The following is a 26,684-nucleotide window of genomic DNA, read 5'->3' as shown; positions in this document are numbered from 1 at the left end:
CCGTAACCCAGGCGGATCTGTTGGTTCCAGAACCATCTCCCTGTGACCTTCTGGTCTGGAGCTACCCAAACAGGCAGAGTCCAGCGCCTTTCTCTGGAGGAGGGATCACGTCGTGTAATGTGTTTGGAGGGACCTGGAAACTGCTGACATCGCTGCCTACCATGTGACTACAGCCAAGCTTTACAGCAACCCATTATTCCTCTCCACCCAAAGGACTCATCCATCTGGTAAACTTACTTTTGTTCTGCTTAACCCTGTTTGTACCACATCATCTGTATTTGTAACCTTAGACCACTGTATATATTCTCTGTGTGTATAGTGTTATATCTAGTGTGTCCTTAAGGCAATTAATTATATAATTTAATCTTGTGCTGTTGTGGTATCTCGATCCACAAATTCCCACGTCTGTGTTTCGGCCTAGTTATATGCTACTGCGGGTTGGTTTCTCACTCTATATAATCCTGTTAGCGGATTGGGCCTATATCAAACGAGAAACTGGTGGCAGTCTACCCAGGCTGAGAAAGCGCTGTAGTTGACGTCCGGTGGGCAGCCAGGTGCGGTATTAGTCACAGAAACCCCCAAAAAGTGACCCCATTCTGGAAACTACATCCCTCAAGGAATTTTTCAAGATGTGTAGTGAGAACTTTGTCCTCAAAAGGTGATTCATGTAATTGGCTGTGAAAATGAAAAATTTCAATTTTTTCCAGAAAAATTTACTTTAGGCCAATTTTTCACTTTCACAAGGGGGAACTGGGGAAAATGTACACCATAATTTATTGCCCATTTTCTCCTTATTACAGCAATACCCAATATGTGCTTGAATACTGCTATATGGGCATACCACAGGGGTCAGAAGGAAAGGAGCACCAAATGGCTTCTGGAAGGCAGATTTCACTGGAATAATTGACAGGCGCCATCTTGCAATTGAAAAGAACCTGAGGTACCCCTAGAGTGGAAACCCCCAAAAAGTGACCCTATTCTGGAAACTACACCCCTCAAGGAATATTTCAAGGTGTGTAGTGAGCACTCACAGAATTAGGAAACGCTTGGCTGTGAAAATGGAAAATTTTAATTTTTTCCAGAAAAAGTTGCTTTACACCCACATTTTTCCCTTTCACAAGGGTTAACAGGACAAAATGCATCCCACATTTTGTTCCCCATTTCCCCCCAAATACGCCAACACCCCATATGTGCTCAAAAAGTGATGTATGGGCGCACAGCAGGCTTCAGCGTGGAAGGAGCACCATATGGCATTAGGAGAGCGGATTTACAGTGCCTTGCAAAAGTATTCATCCCCTTGACTTTTTTCATTTTTTGGTGCCTCACAACCTGGAATTACCATGGATTGTTTGAGGATTTGCATCATTTAATTTACAGAACATGCCCACAACTTTGAAGATTTTTATTTATTTTTTATTGTGAAGCAACATATTGGACAAAATAACAGAAAAAGTCAGTGTCCATAACTATTCACCCCCCTTAAGTCAATACTTTGAAGAGCCACCTTTTGCGGCAATCACAGCTCCAAGTCGCTTTGGATATGTCTCTATGAGCTTGCCACTGGGATTTTTGCCCATTCCTCCTTGCAAAACTGCTCCAGCTCCTTCAAATTGGATGGTTTGCTCTTGTGAACAGCAATATTTAAGCCTGACCACAGATTTTCTATTGGATTGAGATCTGGGCTTTGACTAGGCCATTCCAACACATTTACATGTTTCTCCTTAAACCACTCAAGTGTTTCTTTAGCAGTGTGTTTGGGGTCATTGTTCTGCTGGAAGGTGAACCTCTATCCTAACCCCAAATCACGCACAGAGTGGTACAGGTTTTGCTCAAGAATATCCCTGTATTTAGCACCATCCATCTTTCCCTCAACTCTGACCAGTTTTCCAGTCCTGGCTGCTGAAAATCATACACACAGCATGATGCTGCCACCACCATGTTTCACTGTGGGGCTGGTGTTCTTTGGGTGATGTGATATGTTGGGTTTTCGCCAGACATAGCGTTTTCTTTGATGTCCGAAAAGTTTAATTTTAGTCTCATCAGACCAGAGCACCTTCCTTCATACATTTTGGGAGTCTCCCACATGCCTTTTCACAAACTCACAGCGTGCCTTTTTGTTTTTTGCTGAAAGTAATGGCTTTTTTTTGGCCACTCTGCCATAAAGCCCAACTCTATGGAGCGTACGGCTTATTGTCATCCTATGTACAGATACTCCAGTGTCTGCTGTGGAACTCTGCAGCTCCTCCAGGGTTAACTTAGGTCTCTGTGCTGCCTCTCTGATTAATGCCCTCCTTGCCCAGTCTGTGAGTTTTGGTGGGCAGCAGTCTCTTGGCAGGTTTTCTGTTGTGCCATGTTCTTTCCATTTGGTTATGATAGATTTGATGGTGCTCCTGGGAATCATTAAAGATTTGGATATTTTTTATAACCTAACCCTGACTTCTACTTCTCAACAACATTTCCCCTTACTTGTTTAGAGAGTTTCTTGGTCTTTATGGCAGTGTTTGGTTAGTGATGCCTCTTGCTTAGGTGTTGAAGCCTCTGGGGCCTTTAAAAAAAAGGTGTGTATATGTAATGACAGATCATGTGACACTTGCACACAGGTGGACATCTTTCACTAATTATGTGACTTCTGAAGGTAATTGGTTGCACCAGAGCTTTTTATGGGCTTCCTAACAAAGGGAGTGAATACATACACACATGCCAATTTTCTGTTTTCTATTTCTAAACAATAGTTTTATTTATATATTTTTCTCATTTCACTTCACCAACTTAGACTATTGTGTTCATCACATAAAATTCAGATTAACAAAATATTGAACTTAAGGCTGTAATGTAACAAAACACAAAAAAAAGTCAAGGGGGGTGAATACTTTTGCAAGGCACTGTAGCTGGAATGGTAATAGGGAGCTGTGTCGCATGTGAAGACACCCTGAGGTGGCCCTGCAGTGGAAACCCCAAAAAAGTGACCCATTCCGGAAACTACACCCCTCAAGGAATATTTCAAGGTGTGTAGTGAGCACTTTGACCCATTGGGCGTTTCACAGAATTAGGAAACGCTTGGATGTGAAAATGAAAAATTAACATTTTTTCCAGAAAAAGTTGCTTTACACCCACATTTTTCACTTTCACAAGAGGTAACAGGACAAAATGCACCCTAAATTTTGTTCCCCATTTCCCCCCGAATATGTCAACACCCCATATGTGCTCAAAAAATGAAAAATGGGCGCATGGCAGAGCTCTAGAGTCAAACAGCTAAATATGGATTTTGCTGACCTGAATTAGCAGACATGTATTTTAGGTGCCATATCGCGTTAAATAGATTCCTGAGGTCCCCAGAAATGAAAAACCCCAACAAGTGACCATTTTGGAAAAAGCACCCCCGTACGAACATTTTAAGTGGTAGGAAGGGTACTTTTCAGCAAACAGGTGTCTCACAGAAGACAGAAATACTTGAGAAAGCATTTCAAAGCACACATTTGTAAAAATGAAAAATTACTAGCAGACCCCAATTTTTTCCCACAAGGGGTTAAAGGAGAAAACACACCCCAGGTTGTGTTCCCCATTTTCTCCCCATTAAGGAAACACCCCATATGTGCTTGTAGCCTGCTGGGCGCACAGCAGGTAAACGGCAAAATATGAATTTTGCTGACAGGCCTGAATAAACAGAAATGGATTTTAGCTGCCATGTCGCATTAAATACATTTCCTGAGGTCCCCAGAAATGAAATACCCCAAGAAGTGACACCATTTCGGAAAGAGCACCCCCATACGAACATTTTAAGTGGTGAAAAGGGTACTTTTGAGCAAACAGGTGTCTCACAGATGGCAGAAAAAGTAGAGAAAGGATTTCAAAGCACACATTTGTAAAAATGAAAAATTACTAGCAGACCCCAATTTTTCACTTTCACAAGGGTTTAATGGAGAAAATGCACCCCAGTATATGTTCCCCATTTTCTCACCTTTTTGCAAACACCCGATATGTGCTTGTAGCCTGCTGTATTGGCGCACAACAGGTCTCTAGAGGCAAAGTGCAAAAACTGTTTTTTGCAGGCCTGAATAAACAGACATGGATTTTATCTGCCATGTCGCATTAAATAAATTTCCTGAGGTCCCCAGAAATTAAAAACCCCAAGAAGTGCCCCCATTTCAGAAAGAGCACCCCCGTACAAACATTTTAAGTGGTGAAAAGGGTACTTTTCAGCAAACAGGTGTCTCACAGAAGGCAGAAATTCTAGAGAAAGGATTTCAAAGAAAACATTTGTAAAAATAAAAAATTAATAGCACACCCAAATTTTGAACTTTCACAAGGGGTTAAAGAGAAAATGCACCCCAGTGTATGTTCCCTATTTTCTCCCCTTTTTGTAAACACCCAATATGTGCTTGTAGCCTGCTGTATGGGCGCACAGCAGGGCTCTAGAGACAAAGTGCAAAATATGTTTTTTGCAGGCCTGAATAAACAAACATGGATTTTAGGTGCCATGTTGCATTTAAAAAATTCCTGAGGTCCCCATAAAGTAACAAAAAAAACAAGAAGTGACCGCTTTTTGGAACGTGCACCCCCATACGAACCTTTTAAGGGGTGGAAAGTGCACGGTTGTCTCACAGAAAATATGTAGTGGTTGTTGGAAAGTCGATATGCAAGCGAGGTGGACTAAATCAGAGATATAAAGTGTAAATATTACAGGGAACATAAAGGATGAAATTAAATTAATGCTCCATGGATGTGTTGTGTGGTATATTTTAAAACACTCCTTCATGTGCAGGCCAGGTTTTTCAGGGCAGGTTTCGCAGTGGTAAATCATGTGCTTCCTAATACCCCTTTTTGAACACACTGCATCTTTTTTGGGTGCTTCCCTTTCTTGCTGTCTGAGGGACTTCAGCTGGGAAATGTTGTCCTGGTACAACACGGCCACTGTGACTTACAGAAGTACTGAGGCAATCTTCTGCTTGGTTTGGGAGAATTAGGGCCTTGATCACTACAATTCTTGAAAGTGAAATTTTCCTGTGTTGTCCGCTATAGCACATACGTATTGTACATTGCGGTCTGTACAATGTGTACGGCCAGCTTTTTGTACCACACTTATGTTTTTCGTGTGGCACTGTAGGGCTTCAGAACTCGATCTGAAAGATCAACCCCTCCCATGTGCCTGTTGTAGTCCAGAATGCAGTCTTGTTTGGGGTCAGTGCTACCAGATACAGCGGCAGGGGAGCTGGATTTACTGTGAATGGTGGTCACTATAGAAAATAAAAATTGATAATATGGCTGGAGATACATTAGGCGGTCACCGTATAACAATTTTACTGTTAGCCAGTTACATTAAAAGTCCCAAAAATTATGCATTCAACGTACAGAAAAGATCAAGTGATTATGTGGCTGGAGGTATATTAGACGGTCATTGTATATCAATTTTACTGAAGGCCAGTGGTGTACAGGCCCAAAACATTAGGCATTCACCGGACAGAAAACATCAAGTGATTATGTGGCTGAAGGTATATTAGATGGTCACTGGATATCAATTTTACTGCATTACAGTACAAATTCCTGTCAAATACATATGTTTAAAAGAACTAAAAATATAAAATTGGATTAAAAACATGGCTAACGAAATCGAAAACGAAAAAAAAACAATGGTAATAGGTGAAATTCAATTAAACACGGTCGTCACAGGTGTTGAATTCCTCCGAGATCCATGCCTTATTAATTTTTAGAAATGTCAGGTAGTCGTGAGCTAGGCGAGTGCGCTTATCGGTCACGATCCCGCATGCTGCGCTGAACGTCCTTTCGGACAGGACACTCGACGAGGGGCAAGTCAAGAGTTCTATGGCAAATTGTGCCAGCTCTGGCCACAGGTCAAGCCTGCACACCCAGTAGTCAAGGGGTTCCGAGCTTCTCAGAGCGTCCACATCGGCCATTAACCCGATGTAGTCGGACACCTGTAGGACTAGGCGTTCCCTGAGGATGGATCTGGAGGGCGGCAGTCGATGGGTTGGCTTCAAGTATGATCTCATATCCGAAGTGACCAACACATCTTCAAACCACCCTCTTCTTGCATGCGCGGTAGGATTGGTACCCGCAACTGTTTCTCTAAGGGTGGATATTCCTCTGCCAGCGCCCGCAACAGCAGAATGCAGCATCTTTCGAAGCAAGGCCTGCATTCTTACAGCCCTCTGTGATGCCGGTAACGTGTCTGCTATTTTGTTGGTTGTACCGGAGGTCGAAATACGTTGCCACCCAGTACTGGTCGTTGCCCTTTATGCTTTTTATACGGGGGTCCCTCTTCAAACACTGGAGCATGAAGGCCCCCATTTGCACTCAATTGGAAGCCGTGGAGCGGCCTGGCTTCTGCTCATCGCCCAGGAGAATGTCGTCCTCGGTCTCCTCCCCCGCATCCACGGACAACACCAGGGATCCCAGAAAAGTTTAAAGCCTGCTCTTCTTGCTCCTCCTCCCCCAGGCACCATCCTCCTCTGACTCCTCATCAGACTCCTGCTGACTTGACCCAGATGGAGTAGCCCCCCCTGGGAATTTATTCAGCATTGCGACTTCCTCATCTTCCTGCTCCTCGACGGCTTGATCAATGACACGACGCAATGAATGCTCCAGAAAGAAGGCCTAAGGTACGATGTCACTGATGGCGACCTGGCTGCGACTGAACAGTTTGGTGATCAAATGGCCACAGAAATCTGCATGCGTAGCGCATGTGAGCAGTCACTGGCGCAGTGAAAAACAAACAAGCTCCCCATAACCTGTCCTGCCGCAGAGTTCGTACAGGTAGTCGTTAACGGCACGTTTCTGCTGGAGTAGTCTATCAAGCATATACAAGGTGGAGTTCCTGCATGTAGGGCAGTCACAAGACCAGCTTCCGCATTCTGGAGTGGGATAAAGGGTGAAGACTTTGGGAACACTTAGATTCCGCTCCCAAGTTTGGCCCAAAGCCAAACCGGTAAGTGGCACAGCGGGTCCACACCCGTTGGAGCGTTACAAGAAGAGGCAAGCCTGCATGCAATCCGTGGCGGTAACACCAAATCTACACGGGTGCCACGGGTTGCATGCTTGACAGCCGTCAGAAGGTTCAACCAGTGGGCAGTAAAAGTTATGTACCTTCCCTGCCCGTGTTTGCTAGACCAAGTGTCTGTGGTCAGATGTATCTTGGCACCGACACTTTGTGCCAGAGATACATTCACTTGCATCTGAACATGGCCATATAGCTCTGGGATGCCCTTCTGGGAGAAATATTTCCTTCCGGGGACCTTCCATTACGGTGTAACAATGGCCATAAATTTTCTAAAGGCCTCTGAGTCCACCAGTTTATATGGCGGCAGTTGGCGGGCTAGCAGTTCCGACAAGCCGGTGGTCAGCTGTTGGGCAAGAGGGTTATCCGGCAACATCAACTTTTTACGTTTGAACATTTGGGCCACGGAAGCCTGCCTTTTGCCAGATGAATGCGACGACAGCACGGTGGAGTGGAGGACAAATGTGTGGAGAGAGGAGAAGAGGCAGGACGTGGAGCGCCGGGAGTGTCGCTTTGTGGATTCTGATGGTGTTGCTCCCACTGGGCTTGGTGATGGGAGGCCAGGTGCCTTCTTAAAGCGGTCATCCCTAGGTGAGTTTTGGGCGTACTGCGACTTATGCATTGACAGCACAGGCTGCAGATGGCAACACTATTGTCATCAGCCGACATGTTAACAAAAGCCCACACTGAGGAGCCATGTGACGGCATCCTGGGAGCGCCAGATGTGACCGTGCATGGTGGATGGCTTGCTCCAGATACATTTGCAGTCAGCTTTTTGCCTCCTGTGCACTGCGAGTTCTGCCTGCTTCTCCTCCCTATCTGCTGCTCCATCTCTTTCTCTGAACTCCCCTCCTCTTTCTCTCTTGTGGGCACCCACGTGACATCCATCGACATGTCATCATCGTCACCTTCACCACCACTGACATTAGAGATCTCGGAGTAGGCAGCAACAGCGGGGACCACCATCCTTGGGCTGATCTGGGTTCTGTTGACAGACCGCTGGGTTGCAGCCGTTGCTACCTCCTCTTCCTCATCCGATTCCAAGAATGGCTGCGCATCGGTAAGGTCTGGGAATGGATGGGGCTATGGTGGTGGTGTATTTGGGGGTGCACACAGCAGAGAGTGAGGAGGGTGCTGATACAGAGGATGAGGAGGGTGCAGAAGGCTGAGTGAGCCACTCAACCAACTCTGATGCGTCCTTTGACATAATTGCACGCACCTTCTCCAATTTCTGGTGCCTGGTGCACCTGCCCGACCCCTACCATCCCTGCGGAATGGCCTGCCGCTTCTTCTGCCTGTCATTTTTAAAATGACCCTGTGACAAAGTCCCTATAGAAGAGCAGTATTTGTGGAAGCAGGTATATAGAACCCCTTAATGATTATTTGCTGGAAGCAGGTATATCACACCCCTTAATCAGTTTTTGGGGGGCAACAGGTATATCACACCAGTTGCAATTAGTTAGTCCCTCTGTATAGCTGCGGTATCTCAGCAGAACCGTACCTAACTGCTGCACAATACAAATGCACTATATAGAAATTACACTGCCTGACCAAAAAAAAGTCGCCACCAAAAAAATCCTTTAGCTTTGATTACAGCATGCATTCGCTATGGCATTGTTTCGATAAGCTTCTGCAATGTCACAAGATTTATTTCTATCCAGTGTTGCATTCATTTTTCACTAATATCTTGCATTGATGATGTAGAGTCTGACTGCTGCGCAAAGCACATGCCAAAGATTCTCAATGGGGTTAAGGTCTGGACTCTGTGGTGCCCAATCCATGTAAGAAAATGATGTCTCACGCTCGCTGAACCACTATTTCACAATTTGAGTCCGATGAATCCGGGCATTGTCATCTTGGAATATGCCGTGCCATCAGGGAAGAAAAAATTAATTGATGGAATAACCTGCCCATTCAGTATGTTCAGGAAGTCAGCTGACCTCATTCTTGGAGCACATACTGTTGCTGAACCTAGACCTGACCAACTGCAGCAACCCCAGATCATAGCACTGCCCCACAGACTTGTACAGTAGGCACTAGGCATGATGGGTGCATCACTTCATCTGCCTCTCTTCTTAACCTGATGCGCCCATCACTCTGGAACAGGGTATATCTGGATTCAGATCACATGACCTTCTTCCATTTCTCCAGAGTCCAATATTTATGCTCCCTAGTAAATTGAAGCCTTTTTTTCTGGTTTGCCTCACTGATTTGTGGTTTTCTTACGGCTACACAGCTGTTCAGTCCCAATCCCTTGAGTTCCCTTCGCATTGTGCGTGTGGAAATGCTCTTACTTTCACTATTAAACATAGCCCTGAGTTCTACTGTTTTTCTTCGATTTGATTTCACAGAACGTTTAAGTGATCACCGATCACGATCATTCAGGATTTTTTCCCCGCCACTTTTCGTCCTCGAATATAATGGGTCCCCACTATCCTTCCAGTTTTTAATAATGCATTGGACAGTTCTTAACCCAATTTTAGTAGTTTCTGCAATCTCCTTAAATGTTTTCTCTGCTTGATGCATGCCAATGATTTGACCCTTCTCAAACAGACTAACATCTTTTCCATTGTTTAAGAAATGAGAAGCAACTCATTGCACCAGTTGGGGTTAAATAACTTATTGTCAGCTGAAAGATAATCACCCATGCAGTAATTATCCAATAGGAGGCTCATAACTATTTACATAGTAACATAGTACATAAGGCCGAAAAAAGACATTTGTCCATCCAGTTTGGCCTGTTATCCTGCAAGTTGATCCAGAGGAAGGCAAAAAAATAACCCTGTGAGGTAGAAGCCAATTTTCCCCACTTTAGGGGAATAAAAAATTCCTTCCCGACTCCAATCAGGCAATCAGAATAACTCCCTGGATCAACGACCCCTTCTCTAGTAGCTATAGCCTGTAATATTATTACGCTCCAGAAATACATCCAGGCCCCTCTTGAATTCCTTTATTGTACTCACCATCACCACCTCCTCAGGCAGAGAGTTCCATAGTCTCACTGCTCTTACCGTAAAGAATCCTTTTCTATGTTTGTGTACAAACCTTCTTTCCTCCAGACGCAGAGGATGTCCCCTCGTCACAGTCACAGTCCTGGGGATAAATAGATGATGGGATAGATCTCTGTACTGACCCCTGATATATTTATACATATTAATTAGATCCCCCCCTCAGTCGTCTTTTTTCTAAAGTGAATAACCCTAATTTTGATAATCTTTCAGGGTACTGTAGTTGCCCCATTCCAGTTATTACTTTAGTTGCCCTCCTCTGGACCTTCTCCAGCTCTGCTATGTCTGCCTTGTTTACAGGAGCCCAAAACTGTACACAGTACTCCATATGTGGTCTGACTAGCGATTTGTAAAGTGGTAGGACTATGTTCTTATCACGGGCAGCTATGCCCCTTCTGATGCAACCCATTATCTTATTGGCCTTGGCAGCAGCTGCCTGGCACTGGTTTTTGCAGCTTAGTTTGCTGTTTAGTAAAATTCCTAGATCCTTTTCCATGTCAGTGTTACCAAGTGTTTTATCATTTAGTATGTACGGGTGACTTGCATTATTCCTTCCCATGTGCATAACTTTACATTTGTCAGTGTTAAACCTCATCTGCCACTTATCTGCCCAAGCCTCCAATCTATTCAGATCCCTCTGTAGTAGTATACTGTCCTCTTCAGTGTAAATTACTTTACACAGTTTAGTGTCATCTGCGAAAATTGATACTTTACTATGCAAGCCTTCTACAAGATCATTAATAAATATATTGAAGAGAATAGGGCCCAATACTGACCCCTGAGGTACCCCACTAGTGACAGTAAGCCAATCTGAGTGTGTACCGTTAATAACCACCCTCTGTTTTCTATCATTGAGCCAGTTACTTACCCACATACAGACGTTTTCTCCCAGTCCGAGCATTCTCATTTTATATACTAACCTTTTATGTGGTACAGTGTCAAATGCTTTGGAGAAGTCCAGATATACGACATCCATTGATTCGCCGCTGTCAAGTCTAGAACTTACCTCCTCATAGAAACTGATTAAATTAGTTTGGCATGACCAATCCCTCACGAAGCCCTGCTGATATGGCGTTATTTGCGTATTTCCGTTGAGATGCTCTAAGATAGCATCTCTCAGAAAACCTTCAAACAGTTTACCCACAACAGATGTTAAACTTACCGGCCTATAGTTCCAGGCTCTGTTTTTGGACCCTTTTTTAATATTGGCACCACATTTGCCATGCGCCAATCCTGTGGGACATTCTCTGTCAGTATAGAGTCCGCAAATATCAGAAATAAGGGTCTGGCTATGACATTACTTAATTTCCTTAGGATACGGGGGTGTATGCCATCCGTGCCTGGCGATTTGTCTATTTTAATCTTTTTAAGTCGCTGATGTACTTCTTCCTGGGTCAGACAGGACACTTTTAATGGGGAATTTATTTTTACATTCTGCATGTCTTCTGAGAGTTTATTTTCCTCAGTGAATACATTGGAGAAAAAAAATATTTAACAGATTTGCTTTCTCCTCGTCGCTCTCTGCGACTCCCCCCTCATTACTTAAAGGGCCGACACCTTCAGATTTATACTTTTTAACATTTATATAATTGAAGAACATTTTAGGGTTAGTTTTACTCTCTTTGGCAATTAATCTCTTGGTCTCTGTTTTTTAAATGTTCTATTTTTTTCCTTATAGTTTTTCAGTGCTTCCGTGCTACCCTCCTGTTTTAGTGATTTATATGCTTTCTTTTTGTCATTTATTGCTTTCTTTACAGTTCTATTTATCCACATTTGTTTCTTTTTGTTCCTTAACCTTTCATTCCCATATGGTATGTACCTCTCACAATGAGATTTTAGGATGTTTTTATTTGCTTAGTTAAATCCAGGTGGCTACTTTTTTTTTTGGACAGGCAGTGTATATTATAGGTATATCACAACCCTGCCTCAATCAGTTTTTTTGGGGGGGCAGCTGGTATATCACACCAGTTGCAATTAGTTGTTCCAATAGCGTTTGTCCCTCTGTATAGCTGCGGTATCGCAGCAGAAATGCACACAACTGCTGCACAATACAAATGCATTATATAGAACTTATATAATAGGTATATCACACCCCTGCCTCAATCAGTTTTTTTGGGGTTCAACTGGTATATCACACCAGTTGCAATTATCGTATTTTCCGCTTTATAAGATGCACCTGATAAGACGCACCTAGGTTTTGAGGAGGAAAATAAGAAAAAAATATTTTGAACCAAAAGGTGTGCTTTTGGTAGGTTTTGAACTAATGGTGGTCTGTGGATGCCGCGCTGTTATGGGGGATCTGTGGATGACGCACTGTTATGGGAGGATCTGTGGATGACGCACTGTTATGGGAGGATCTGTGGATGACGCACTGTTATGGGAGGATCTGTGGATGACGCACTGTTATGGGAGGATCTGTGGATGACGCACTGTTATGGGAGGATCTGTGGATGACGCACTGTTATGGGAGGATCTGTGGATGACGCACTGTTATGGGAGGATCTGTGGATGACGCACTGTTATGGGAGGATCTGTGGATGACGCACTGTTATGGGAGGATCTGTGGATGACGCACTGTTATGGGAGGATCTGTGGATGACGCACTGTTATGGGAGGATCTGTGGATGACGCACTGTTATGGGAGGATCTGTGGATGACGCACTGTTATGGGAGGATCTGTGGATGACGCACTGTTATGGGGGGGGGTCTGTGGATGACGCACTGTTATGGGAGGGGATCTGTGGATGACGCACTGTTATGGGGGGGGGGATCTGTGGATGACGCACTGTTATGGGGGGGGATCTGTGGATTACACTGATGGGGGATCTGTGGATTACACTGATGGGGGATCTGTGGATTACACTGATGGGGGATCTGTGGATTACACTGATGGGGGATCTGTGGATTACACTGATGGGGGATCTGTGGATTACACTGATGGGGGATCTGTGGATTACACTGATGGGGGATCTGTGGATTACACTGATGGGGGATCTGTGGATTACACTGATGGGGGATCTGTGGATTACACTGATGGGGGATCTGTGGCCAATCTGAGTGTGTACCGTTAATAACCACCCTCTGTTTTCTATCATTGAGCCAGTTACTTACCCACATACAGACGTTTTCTCCCAGTCCGAGCATTCTCATTTTATATACTAACCTTTTATGTGGTACAGAGATACCTGGCACCGGTGTTCATTGATGACCGCTGCAGTGACGTCACTCACAGCTCAGAGCGAGCGCTAATCACTTTCAGTGGAAATCTCCACCTGCTGTAGCATCACACCACCGGCCGGGGCACGAGGCAGCACGCCAAGCTACACAATACCTGGATTGATTCTGGATTCAAGCATCGATGATCCGGTGAACAACGCACACCGAATGGACAATTACTAACTGCAGGAAAGTAAAACTTCTGCACCAAGTACGGGAACACGAGGAGGAGCATGAGCGCACAAACAGGAGTCTACATTTCAGGTACACTGGTTAAGCCAGTTGAATACTTGTACATTGATGTAATCCCATGTGCATAAATTTAGCTCATCTGTGATTCCTGTATATTAATCACAACACGTCCCATAGCGCAGTATCATAAGTATTTAATACATTACCTTTCCTTGTACGGCAGTCTGTGTGGTTCTGCCGTGATACCGCTGCTGCTACACTTAGCATTCACGGAACGCCCCTGAAGCGACCCCCTGTTTAGTCTCTGGTGTATGAACTTGCATACCTTTGGGGCCTGTTCATACTAGTAGTCTGTCAGGACTGGAGTTAGGGTTTTGTCTAGGAGGTGTCCATTTTCCTTCCCTAGTTTCCAGGCCTTATTCCGATATTCCCTTTACCCTCCTATGCTCAGTGTGGTGTTTTCCTCCCACGCACGAGCCTGACAATGTTCTCATTTAATCCCACGGGAGAAACAGTATTTAAACAGTATATCCAGCATGATTGTTTTTCCTTTAAAGGGAATCTGTCACCTGCTTTTACAATTTTAAGCTGTCACCATTGCCATGTTCACTAAAGTACCTTATTTCCTGCAGTCTTCTTCTTACTTTATTTTGTTTTGTTCTTTTGATAAAAAGCCCTTTTTATGATATGCTAATGAAGCTCCAAGGTGCCCAGAGGGGTGTTTTTTTTCCTCTCTGGTGCCCAGTGATGCCCCCTTGCAGTGCCCAGCCCCCCTTAATTGGAATCCCAAGAACGCCTCCTGATCCTGAAATAACCTCCCACAGCCCCAGCAAACGGCTCCGCCCCCTCCCCACATAATCGTCTACCTTCTAGAAATGCCCCGTCCTTCTTCCTGTCGGCGGCCAGAAATCTCGTGCAGGCACAGTACCGCCTGCGGCCTGCGCGATCATCAACCTCCTCAGGGCAACAGTGCTCAGATTACATTACTGGGCTCAGCGCATGCCCAGTGTGACTTTTGAGGCTGTTGCCCTCAGGAGCTTGATGCGAGTTTTCTGGCCGCCGACAGGAAGGACGGGGCATTTCTAGAAGGTAGACGATGACGTGGGGAGGGGGCGGAACCGTTTGCCGGGGCTGTGGGAGGTTATTTCAGGATCAGGAGGCGTTCTTGGGATTCAAATTAAGGTGGGCTGGGCACTGCAGGGGGGCGTCACTGGGCACCAGAGAGGGAAAAAAACGCCCCTCTAGGCACCTTGGAGCTTCATTAGCATATAATAAAATGGGCTTTTTTTTAATCAAAAGGACAAAACGAAATAAAGTAAGAAGAAGACTGCAGGAAATAAGGTACTTTAGTGAACATGGCAATGGTGACAGCTTAAAATGGTAAAAGCAGGTGACAGATTCCCTTTAATATCTGATCAATATTTCCTCCTCTGATCAATGTACGGACAATCTCAATCCTTGAGAAGGAAATAACGGCCAAATTTCCACCAAGCTGTAACTGAATATGTCTTGCTATCGGTGTATCTCGTTCGTTTCTAATATCACCTAGATGTTCCAAGATTCGTATTTTAAACTCCCTACATGTTTTAACCACATATAGGGACCCACATTGACAACACATGAAATAAACCACACCTCCAGTATTTCAATCCGCAAATTTCCATGCCTGATAGACTTGTGTTCCTGAGCTATCCCCAAAGGTGTCACCAACTTTTATAAAGGGACAGGCTTTACAGTGACCACATTTCAAAGTACCATTTTTTCGGTTCTGAAACCAACTTTCTTTCCTTGGTGGTTCAAAGTTACTATGTACAAGGGCATCACCAATATTCCAGGTAGAAAGTCCTTAAGGTCAGTGTCTGTTTTTAAGAGGGACCAATACCGATTCAAGATATCTCTAACGTTATTCGACCCGGAGTCAAAAGTCCCGATTATTTGCAGTAAGTTATCCTCCTTTTTTGCCCGTGGTTGAAAAAGTGCCACTCGATTACTTTCACGTGCAAAATTCCATGACTCTTTTAGATACTTATCAGGGTAGCCTCTCTGTTTCAATCTATTGAACAGTTGTGATGCTTCTTATTCAAATTCCTCCAAACAGTTACGTCGAATTCTTAAAAACTGATCTTTAGGAATGCCTCTCCTAAGAGGTTTAGGATGGAAGCTTCCCACTTTAATAAACTGTTTGTTGCAGTTTGTTTACGATAAAGAGTAGTCTTTACCTGTTGCTGTTGACTCCGGGTCAAATAAAGTTAGAGATATAGCTGATTTGCCATTTTTTTGTCACTTCACCTCCCCTCCAAAAAAATGAATAAAAAAATATCAAAAAGTCATGCACACTCCAAAATAGTATAAATAAAAACAAAAGATCGTCCCACAAAAAATGAGACACTTTACAGGCAAATTCTTTGCCCAACAAGGTATTTTTTTAAATAAAAGTTTCCATATTTCCCTAATAAAGTATATTACAAAATCACTTAACCCCTTCAGGATCAGGCCATATTTGTTTTTCTCTTTTCATTTTCGTTTTTTAATCCCAGCCTTCCCAAAGCCATAACTTTTTCCATTCACAAAGCCATATAATGGCTTGTTTTTTGCGGGATAAGTTGTACTTTCTAATGGCACCATTTACGGTTTTATACAATGTAGTGGGAGGCAGGAAAAAAATTCCAAAAGGGGTAGAATTATAAAATTAACACAATTCTGCCACAGTTTTATGTTTTGTTTAGTTTTTTTTTATTGTTTTAGCAGCACTATGACTTTATAAGTGTGCAATGGGCCCTGAAATATTTTTAAGCAAAATCTGTACCTTGAGAAAAACTGGATGCACCTTGCCATTTGGGCCCTGCCATATTTTAGGGTAATAAAATATGGGGTGTATTACTTCATTTGTATGTGCACTGTGCAAAACATCTGTCTTTAAATTGATACATTTGTGGAAAAAAGTGCTATTTACATTTTTTTCACTTTCTTTTCATTAATTTCTACCAAAAAAACTTTGGGACCAAAAAGCTCACTGCACCCCTAGATGAGTATACTAATGGGTCTAGTATTCAAAATGTTGTCACTTTGATGGTTTTCAATCATTCTGACACCTGTGTGCCCCAAAAACTTTGTTTGTTGGGGCTTTTAAAATAAAGTACCGTATTTTTCGCTTTATAAGATGCCTCCGATGATAAGACGCACCCCAGATTTTAGAGAAGGAAAATAAGAAAAAATTTTTTTTCATCAGACCTCATATCAGACCCCGAGAAATATAAGGACATCACATGAAACCCCAATATCAGCCCTCCATGTCAGAACCCCATCAGCCCTCCATGTCAGACCCCTAACAGACCTCAGAACAGCCCTTTTCTTTCAGACTTCAGATCAGCCCTTTTATTTTAGGCCTCCATCAGTCCTTTTATTTCTGACCCCCACCAGACCTCAGATCAGCCCTTTTCTTTCAGACCCCCATCAGACCTCAGATCAGCCCTTTTTCTTTTAGACCCCCATCAGACCTCAGATCAGTCCTTTTCTTTTAGACCTACATCAGACCTCAGATCAGTCCTTTTCTTTTAGACCTACATCAGACCTCAGATCAGCCCTTTTCTTTCAGACCCCCATCAGACTGAAATAAAAAACTTCTCTTACCACTCCTGCGCTGCAGCTCTGGGTCCGGCGTTGCGCTCCCCTGTCTTATCCGGCCCGCGCTGCACTGTCACCTGACTGCATGCAGCGGCAGGTCATAGTGTGCGCACTATGTCCTGACGCTGTACGGGGTCAGGACAGTGGAGCGTGGGCCCTAGCAAAAAGACCAGGTAGGGTGAGTATCGGAAGAGCTTGCATCGCTTTTTCCCTGCTCCTGGCACCTAATGCATACTAGTGAGCGCTTCCATAATGGAAGCGCTCACTAGTATTCGCTTTATAAGACGCACGGCCATTTTCCCTCTACTTTTGGAGGAAAAAAGTGCGTCTTCAGATATATATGGAAATATATATCTGAAAACATTTTTGTATGTATGTATATATGTGACATATTGCAGTTAAAAATAGAGAAAAATGCATTTTAAAAAATCACCATATATAGTAAATATATGCAAATAGTACAGGTATACTTTTACCACCTAAATAAAGTACAATATGTGAGAAAAAAAAAATGTCAGAATTACTTTGATGTGTAATACCTTTAATAAGTTATTCTCTGATAGGGCTCATAAACAAGAACGTGTGCCGACCGTGCCTGTATTGCGTTTCATAGATGCGGACCCATTCACTTGAAAGGGTCAGCAATCCGGAAGATATGGGCCGGAGGCACAGAGCAGAAGGCCATGGAAGCACTATGGAGTGATTCATTTCGGTCCATGCCTCCGCACCGCAAAAAAAAATAGAACATGCTCTATTATTTTGTGGTGTAAATGGATCGCGGACCCATTGGGGACACGACACAGCACGGGTGGCACACATTCGTGTGCATGAGCCCAAAAAGTGAGCCCATATAGTCACGCATTTTCTGGATCTGGATTGGTCATTAAGGCCTTTTCAGGCCTGGCCATTAAAGGGTTAATAAGCTTCACTTTATTGCAAAATATAAACAGGATTATCTCATTGTAGTTTACCTGTTATCCTCTCCAATGAAGCTGACAAATATCCAGATATCTGTAAAATGATAGTCTTCCCTATTTGAATTTGGTCATTGCGAAAACGCATGCTGACATCACTGATATAAGGACCAGCACTGGTGAAAATAGCCAGCGTTTCATTTCCATCTCCATGGGGCAAGCACATAAGTTCTGCGCACCTGAAGATATATACAAAACATAAAAAAAACACATAGAATCATATGTACCTTTTCACCAGGGGTGGACTGGACATAGACCCTATTCCCAGGCTGATGCCCATTGGGCCATCCAAGCCCTCCTTAGGCCACCAGACGGCTACATAACATTCTAATGCCTCAGGCATTTATTAACTCTTACTGATTTACCTGGCTGCTGGCTGCAGGTTCCCTCCTAGATTTGACTGTATGGCCATCTTCAGGACGGTGAAACAATTGAACACTGTAGCGGGGAATGGGAGTAGATGGCTCTCTGCCTAGGTATCATATGCCTCATAAGTCTCAGGCTCCTAGGCCTAAAGCCAACGAGGCAGCAGAACAGCGAATATGGTCATGAAGCAATAATATTATCACAACCACCTGTGCTGGGTCTCAGGTGGCCTAAAGACCTCATAGTGACCACTTGAGCTCAGATGCAGAAGCTGTGATGATGTCATGTACAGGGACACATGCATCTTAGGCCGCAGACTGGAAGAGACCAGAAGGGATCATAGGTGCATGTGGGCACTATGGGAACATGTTTAATACTGGTGACAATATAGGATATTACTGGGGCACTATGGGGCCCATGTCTAGTATTGGAGGCACTATATTGCCCATTACTGGGGGAACTATGGGGCAGCACTGAGGTCACTCTGGGGACATGTTTAATACTGGACACATTGCAGATCATTATTTGGGGCATTATTATTGGTGGAGGCATTATTATTGGTGGAGGCACTATAGGTGACATTATTATTACCGGGGGGCCCACTAGGTTGGCATTATTGTTCCTGGAGGCATTTTTTATACTGGAGAGACTATGGGGGAATTTTTATTACTGGGGGAGCAATAGGGGACATAACTATTGCTGGAGATGCTATAGGGGAATTATTAATACTTGTGGCACTATAGGGACACTATTACTAGGGAAATAAGATGAGGTAATAATTTTTCATTATAGAGGGCACTATATAGAGCATTATTAATATGGGGGGCCTATAGGGGGCATTAGTATTACTGGGGGACATTTTGTGGGCACTATTTGTTCTGCAGGACTGTGATGATGGGACATCCTCTGCATCTAGAGGAAAGAAGGTTTGTACACAAACATAGAAGAGGATTCTTTACGGTAAGAGCATTGAGACTATGGAACTCTCTGCCTGAGGAGGTGGTGATGGGGAATTCACTAAAAGAGTTCAAGAAGGGCCTGGATGTATTTCTGGAGTGTAATAATATTACATGCTATAGTTACTAGAGATGGATCGTTGATTCAGGGAGTTATTTTGATTGCCTGATTGGAGTTGGGAAGGAATTTTTTCCCCCTAAAGAGAGGAAAAATGGCTTCTACCTCACAGGTTTTTTTTTTGTTGCCTTCCTCTGGATCAATTTGCAGGATAGCAGGCGAAACTGGATGGACAAATGTCTTTTTTTCAGCCTTATAAACTGTTACTATGTCACTATTTGGGGACAATAGGGAGCACAGAGAACACAGTGTGGCACAGGAGTCTGGTCTTAACGGAGAAGATGGGGAGGAGAATGTCTATATTAGAGGAGACATCACTGGATGTAGGTAGTGCTACCTGTATATTCTCCTGTATGATCGTGGTATTGCTAGACCCACCTACTTGTGTTGGTCAGGCCTACTTGTGTTTTCCCTTGCCTTTTGTTAATTTGGATCCACCTACAACATGGGGGCACTATTTGCATTTATTTCCAGGGCCACTTTATGGTCCCAAGCCTACCCCCGATTTTAACTGTACTGTATGTTGTATTTTGGCTCCTTCATCCATTACATAAATGGCTACTTACCATAGTCCAATAATTAAAGTGCTTGTCTTGGAAAGAGAAAAATATTTACAAGGTACAGGGAGTAATAAAAGAAAAAAGATAAAATAAAGAAACTCACCTGGTCAAAGCATCAGGGTGCCGCAAAGCAACTCAGTGGTCATATGCTGTTCCTGCAAATATCATCACTGAGGCTATTGATTGGCCAGTGTCTTGCATGTATATGGTAAGTCACACTTCCAATACAGTAGCGACCTGAAGCTTTGGTAATGGGAGTCATGGCACTAGAACCACGATACTTTGACCAGGTAATTTTTTACCCCCTGCAAATTAAATTCTCAGCCTCAGACAACCCCTTTGTAGTAAGCTGACATACTACATGTGACAATCTCACATGCAAACTATTATAAGTAATTCAACTTAAATATATAAATGAGCTATAAAAGTTGGTAAAATGTATATGTATTAGTACAATACATATTGAAATAAACAAATCCATAAAGAAGGAAACGATTTATATTTACACATAATTCTATGCATAGGACAATAAAAGGGAAATACCTAGGTGCACATTTCCTTTCTGGACTCTTCCATGTTCCATTAATTTTTGTAGCATTAACACGTGATATAACTGAGCCATAGAAGGATTCATCAAAAATACTCATGTTGGCACACATGCAATCTATTTCATCTATCCGGATGGTCAAATCAAACCTAAAATATAAAAAGAGAACATGATACATGAATATTACGAAACAACATCACTCTTACTTTAAAGTACATTAGGTCACTTTCACATTTGCGTCTTTGCTGGATCCGTATGGTGATCTGCAAAAACGCATCCAGTATATAATACAACTGTCTGCATCCGTTCAGAACGGATCCGGTTGTATTATCTCCCAAATGAACAAGCACTTGCTGCCTGCAGCCCTTTTGTGTGCGGTAAGGATACACAACAAAATGGAATTCTGGTGCCCTCCGTTCCCTCCAGTTCAGTTTTGTTACCATTGACAATGAATGGGGAGAAAACTGAAGCGTTTTCCTCAGGCTTTGAGATCCTATGATGGATCTCAATATCGGAAAGGGAAAGCGCAGGTGTGAAAGTAGCCTTAGTTTATTGAATAATGCGAGTGAAATGTAAGTATTTGCAAATCATTAAAAAGGTACTTTTACACATAAAGTATATGAAAAAACGTATCAGGACACCTGCACATTATACCTGCAGGAACTTTTATAACATCCCATCCTAAGGGTACTTTCACACTTGCGTTAAACTTTTCCGGTATTGCGTTCCGTCCTAGGGGCTCAATACCGGAAAAAAACTGATCAGATTTATCTTAATGCATTCTGAATCTAGAGCAATCCATTCAGTATGCATCAGGATGTCTTCAGTTCAGTCACTGTACAGTTTTTGGATGGAGAAAATACAGCAGCATGCGGAATTCTGGAACACTTGCCGGAATGCCGGATCCGGCATTATTTTATATTGAAATGCATTAATGCCCGATCCGGCCCCAAGTTTTCCAGACAAACGGATCCGGTTTTGCGGTCTGAGCATGCGCAGACCTTTAAAAATTTGAAAAAGATAAATACCGGATACGTTTTTCCGGATGACAACCGGAAAGACGGATAAAGTATCGCAATGCATTTGTGAGACTGATTAGCATCCGGATCCGTCTAAAAATGGTATCCGTTTGCATACAGATTGCCGGATCCGCCAGGCAGTTCCGGCGACGGAACTGCTTGCCGGAATCCAACAATGCAAGTGTAAGTCTATAGTGCCTTTTTACCACTGAGGAAGGAACTACGTGTTCCAAAACACGTCTGGTGGCATTACCGCTTCAGACAGTGTGAATGAACATCCATCCAGAACACAGCACACAGTTGGAAAACAAATTGGCGTCCCAGTGAACTCAATGCGCATACGCGAAGAGACGCTCAGTGAAGGAGTGATACAATTGAGAGCAACGTAACCAGAGACCGGGTGAGAGCACAACAATGCCGACCTATTGTGGATATAGTGAGTAACAGCTATACCACACGCCGGATAAACAAACTGAGTTGAAAGCTTCACATTTATGGTCTTATATCTAAATGAGAAACGAGCCATTTAATATGGGGCAGTACGTGGTTCACGTTACCATTGATATTTACAAAGTACTACAGTGCATTATCCAACCTAACGAACTGTGTGCATGTGATTATACTATCAAATAACAACTAAAACCATCAATCACACGTCTGGAGCGTAACAACTAATGAGGAAATTGTGTCTTATATTAATTTAAAAAAAATATTCCTATTTTTACTTTTATATTGGAATACATGTGTGACCTCCACATCAAAGGGACTTGGTTTATGAAATACACTGCTCAAAAATTAAAGGGAACACTTAAACAACACAATGTAACTCCAAGTCAATCACACTTCTGTGAAATCAAACTGTCCACTTAGGAAGCAACACTGAGTGACAAATCAATTTCACATGCTGTTGTGCAAATGGGATAGACAACAGGTGGAAATTATAGGCAATTAGCAAGACACCCCCAATAAAGGAGTGGTTCTGCAGGTGGTGACCACAGACCATTTCTCAGTTCCTATGCTTCCTGGCTGATGTTTTGGTCACTTTTGAATGCTGGCGGTGCTTTCACTCTAGTGGTAGCATGAGACGGAGTCTACAACCCACACAAGTGGCTCAGGTAGTGCAGCTTATCCAGGATGGCACATCAATGCGAGCTGTGGCAAGAAGGTTTGCTGTGTCTGTCAGCGTAGTGTCCAGAGCATGGAGGCACTTCCAGGAGACAGGCCAGTACATCAGGAGATGTGGAGGAGGCCGTAGGAGGGCAACAACCCAGCAGCATGACCGCTACCTCCGCCTTTGTGCAAGGAGGAACAGGAGGAGCACTGCCAGAGACCTGCAAAATGACCTCCAGCAGGCCACAAATGTGCATGTGTCTGCTCAAACGGTCAGAAACAGACTCCATGAGGGTGATATGAGGGCCCGACGTCCACAGGTGGGGGTTGTGCTTACAGCTCAACACTGTGCAGGACGTTTGGCATTTGCCAGAGAACACCAAGATTGGCAAATTCGCCACTGGCGCCCTGTGCTCTTCACAGATGAAAGCAGGTTCACACTGAGCACAAGTGACAGACGTGACAGAGTCTGGAGACGCTATGGAGAATGTTCTAGTGCCTGCAACATCCTCCAGCATGACCGGTTTGGCATTGGGTCAGTAATGGTGTGGGGTGGCATTTCTTTGGAGGGTCGCACAGCCCTCCATGTGCTCGCCAGAGGTAGCCTGACTGCCATTAGGTACCGAGATGAGATCCTCAGACCCCTTGTGAGACCATATGCTGGTGCGGTTGGCCCTGGGTTCCTCCTAATGCAAGACAATGCTAGACCTCATGTGGCTGGAGTGTGTCAGCAGTTCCTGCAAGACGAAGGCATTGATGCTATGGACTGGCCCGCCCGTTCCCCAGACCTGAATCCAATTGAGCACATCTGGGACATCATGTCTCGCTCTATCCACCAACGTCACGTTGCACCACAGACTGTCCAGGAGTTGGCAGATGCTTTAGTCCAGGTCTGGGAGGAGATCCCTCAGGAAACCGTCCGCCACCTCATCAGGAGCATGCACAGGCGTTGTAGGGAGGTCATACAGGCACGTGGAGGCCACACACACTACTGAGCCTCATTTTGACTTGTTTTAAGGACATTATATCAAAGTTGGATCAGCCTGTAGTGTGTTTTTCCACTTTAATTTTGAGTGTGACTCCAAATCCAGACCTCCATGGGTTGAAAAATTAGATTTCCATTTTTTTATTTTTGTGTGATATTGTTGTCAGCACATTCAACTATGTAAAGAACAAAGTATTTCAGAAGAATATTTAATTAATTCAGATCTAGGATGTGTTATTTTTGTGTTCCCTTTATTTTTTTTGAGCAGTGTATAAATGCATGGCTGATAAGAAACGGTCACCAGGTCCGGACCTAGGAGTGAATGACTATGTGTGGTTATCTACTAGGAATATTAAGGTAAAGGTTCCCTCTTGGAAACTGGGTCCTAGGTTCATTGGTCGTTACAAAATAGTAGCCATCCTTAACCCCGTGGCTTTTCGCCTGGAGCTACCTCAAACTTTTAAAATTGATAACGTCTTCCATAAGTCGTTACTCAAAAAGTATGTTCCACCTCTAGAACAGTCACCGCTGCCACCCCCTCCTGTTATTATTGATGGTAATCTAGAGTTTCAAATATCCAAAATTGTTGATTCTCGTCGTGTCCACCGCTCTCTTCAATATCTGGTGCACTGTAGGTGTTACGGACCCGAGGAGAGAATGTGGGTTCCAGCGTCAGAGGTAAACGCCAACAGGTTAGTTCGGGCGTTTCATGCCTCTCATCCTGAGAGACCTGGTCCTGAGTGTCCGGAGGCCCCTCGTGGAAAGGGGGGGTACTGTCACGAAGGTGTCAAGAGCCACGTCTGACTCAGTTATACCCGGGGTCAGGAAGTCGCAGCGGGTGGCTGCTCGCTCTATGTCTAAAGATCGTGCTGTTACTCAATGGTAGCTTTCTGTGTTTGCCTTACAATCCTTTTTGTCTCACTCATGGATCCGTAGCTTCTTCTCCTCAGCTGTTTCTTGTCCGGCACTCCCAACCTCTTTATATTCCCCTCTCCCACATCTCTGGTTGCCAGATATAGAGCTTCCTGCCTGGACTTCTATACTGACCCACTGGAGCTGCGTCGTTGGTATTCCTGGTTGTCGTACCAGAGCATTACTCTCCGGATCCCTGTTGGTTTTTTGTTGTCCACTGTTGTTGCCCACCTGGGATTATATGTTTTGTCAGTATTGTCTGTCCTCTCCCTGGTGTTTCCCTTTAGTGTTAGTGGTGCGGACTAGTGTGCCCACCGCCCTATTCACTACTTAGGGCTCATCTTAGGGAAAGCCAGGGTTTAGGCACGTGATCGGCGTACGGGTGAGAAACTCGTCTAGGGATGTCAGGGCAGTCAGGTGCCAGCCTCTAGGTGAGTTAGGGGTCACCATCTTTCCCTCTCCCTTGGATAGGGCCTTCCCTTTTCCCTCCCTTTGCGTCACGTATGTGATAAGCACGCCGGTCGTGATACCTAGGTCCCGAAGACCGTGGAAGGCCCTAGGAATGGTGGCAGGGAATGAGACTACTGGTTCCTTCTCAGATATAACTTATATAGCTTACAATTCAGGATATAACATCTTTATTAGCAGAATGCAGTTCTCCCAGACCTCTTAAAATGCCACTAGAGTTCATGGAGATTGTATTTTACTAAATGCCATCTTAATTGCCCTAAAACCAAGTTAAAAACGTAATGTTATCATTATTCCAATAAGGTTTAAGTTGCAAAGAGGAGAAAATAATATGCACATCCTTGCTCCCTGAACTGTGTACCTGAAGAGATGCATTGTTTCACGACATCTTGTGAATATCTTTTTTGTGTTGGTATTACATTGATATGTACATCCATCATGTGCAACTTTACCCTGTAGAACATTTAACAAGGAAAATATTCAAAACTGTCTTAATCCAGAAAGGTTTTGTTTCATTATTTTTTGTTTTAACTAGTAACTAAATTTGATAAGCTTTATCCTTTTAGTGCTTTAAGGATTACAAAAGCATTTACGTCTGTTGTGTATGGCAGAGAATACAGAGGAAAGTAATGGTATTATTGTGTAAGAAGTGGCCCTGAACTACGTTGCGCAATGTATTGTTATGTGCTACACTTTTAGTGGCTTCTGACAATACGTATTAGTAAATATAAATCTTTATTAGTAGATCGATGTCATAGTAACAATAAACGCTGCCAGTGTTATCCAGTACATTCCAGAACTGCAAGGCCTCTTTCACACGGGCGTGTCGGGAAAATGTGCGGGTGCTTTGCGGGAACACCCGCGATTTTTCCGCGCGAGTGCAAAACATTGTAATGCGTTTTGCACTCGAGTGAGAAAAATCGCGCTTGTTTGGTACCCAGACCGAACTTCTTCACAGAAGTTCGGGCTTGGGATCGGTGTTCTGTAAATAGTATTATTTTCCCTTATAACATGGTTATAAGGGAAAATAATAGCATTCTGAATACAGAATGCATAGTAAAACATCGCTGGAGGGGTTAAAAAATTAAAAATAAATTTAACTCACCTAAGTCCACTTGTTCGCGGCCCGGCATCTCCTTCTGGCTTCATCTGATCTCTGTGCAGCAACAGGACCTGTGGTGACGTCATTCCGGTCATCACATGGTACGTCACATGATCTTTTACCATGGTGATTCACCATCGTAAAAGATCATGTGACGTACCATGTGATGACCGGAGTGACGTCATCAAAGGTCCTTGACCTATAATTAATGCTCACCACAGGTCCTATTCAGTAAAGGGGACAGAAGGAGATGCCGGCATCGCGAACAAGTGGACTAAGGTGAGTTAAATGATTTTTTATTTTTTTTTAACGCCTCCAGCGCTGTTTTACTATGCATTCTGCATTCAGAATGCTATTATTTTCCCTTGCGATGCGGACTCACTGCGGGAGGAACTCTCGTCTACAAGAGGACTAAGGGTTAAAGATTGGGACTGACCATGTCCCATGGACCATGTTGTTATTTTGCGTAGTTATTTTTGTATAGGTTTCTGTTTATTAACCACTTTACATTTGGG

At 43.7% G+C, this 26,684-nt stretch overlaps 1 protein-coding gene across 2 annotated transcripts in view; it reads right to left on the bottom strand.

The window, feature by feature from the left end:
• Positions 1 to 26,684, bottom strand: part of PKD1L1 (polycystin 1 like 1, transient receptor potential channel interacting) — a 492,422-nt gene that overhangs the window by 390,459 nt on the left and 75,279 nt on the right. For both annotated transcript variants that reach the window (XM_040432599.1, XM_040432598.1), the window contains exons 3-4: positions 20,570 to 20,722; positions 18,024 to 18,205 (exon numbers count right to left, since the gene is read on the bottom strand). In XM_040432599.1, coding sequence (XP_040288533.1) covers positions 18,024 to 18,205; positions 20,570 to 20,685 — 298 coding nt within the window. In that variant the 5' untranslated portion in view covers positions 20,686 to 20,722. The remainder of the gene's footprint in view (positions 1 to 18,023; positions 18,206 to 20,569; positions 20,723 to 26,684) is intronic.

Source organism: Bufo bufo, chromosome 5 (assembly GCF_905171765.1).
Source record: "Bufo bufo chromosome 5, aBufBuf1.1, whole genome shotgun sequence".
NCBI lineage: Eukaryota > Metazoa > Chordata > Amphibia > Anura > Bufonidae > Bufo > Bufo bufo.
The sequence above is the reverse complement of the archived record's forward strand: the minus strand, read 5'-3'. Positions and strand labels throughout refer to the sequence as shown.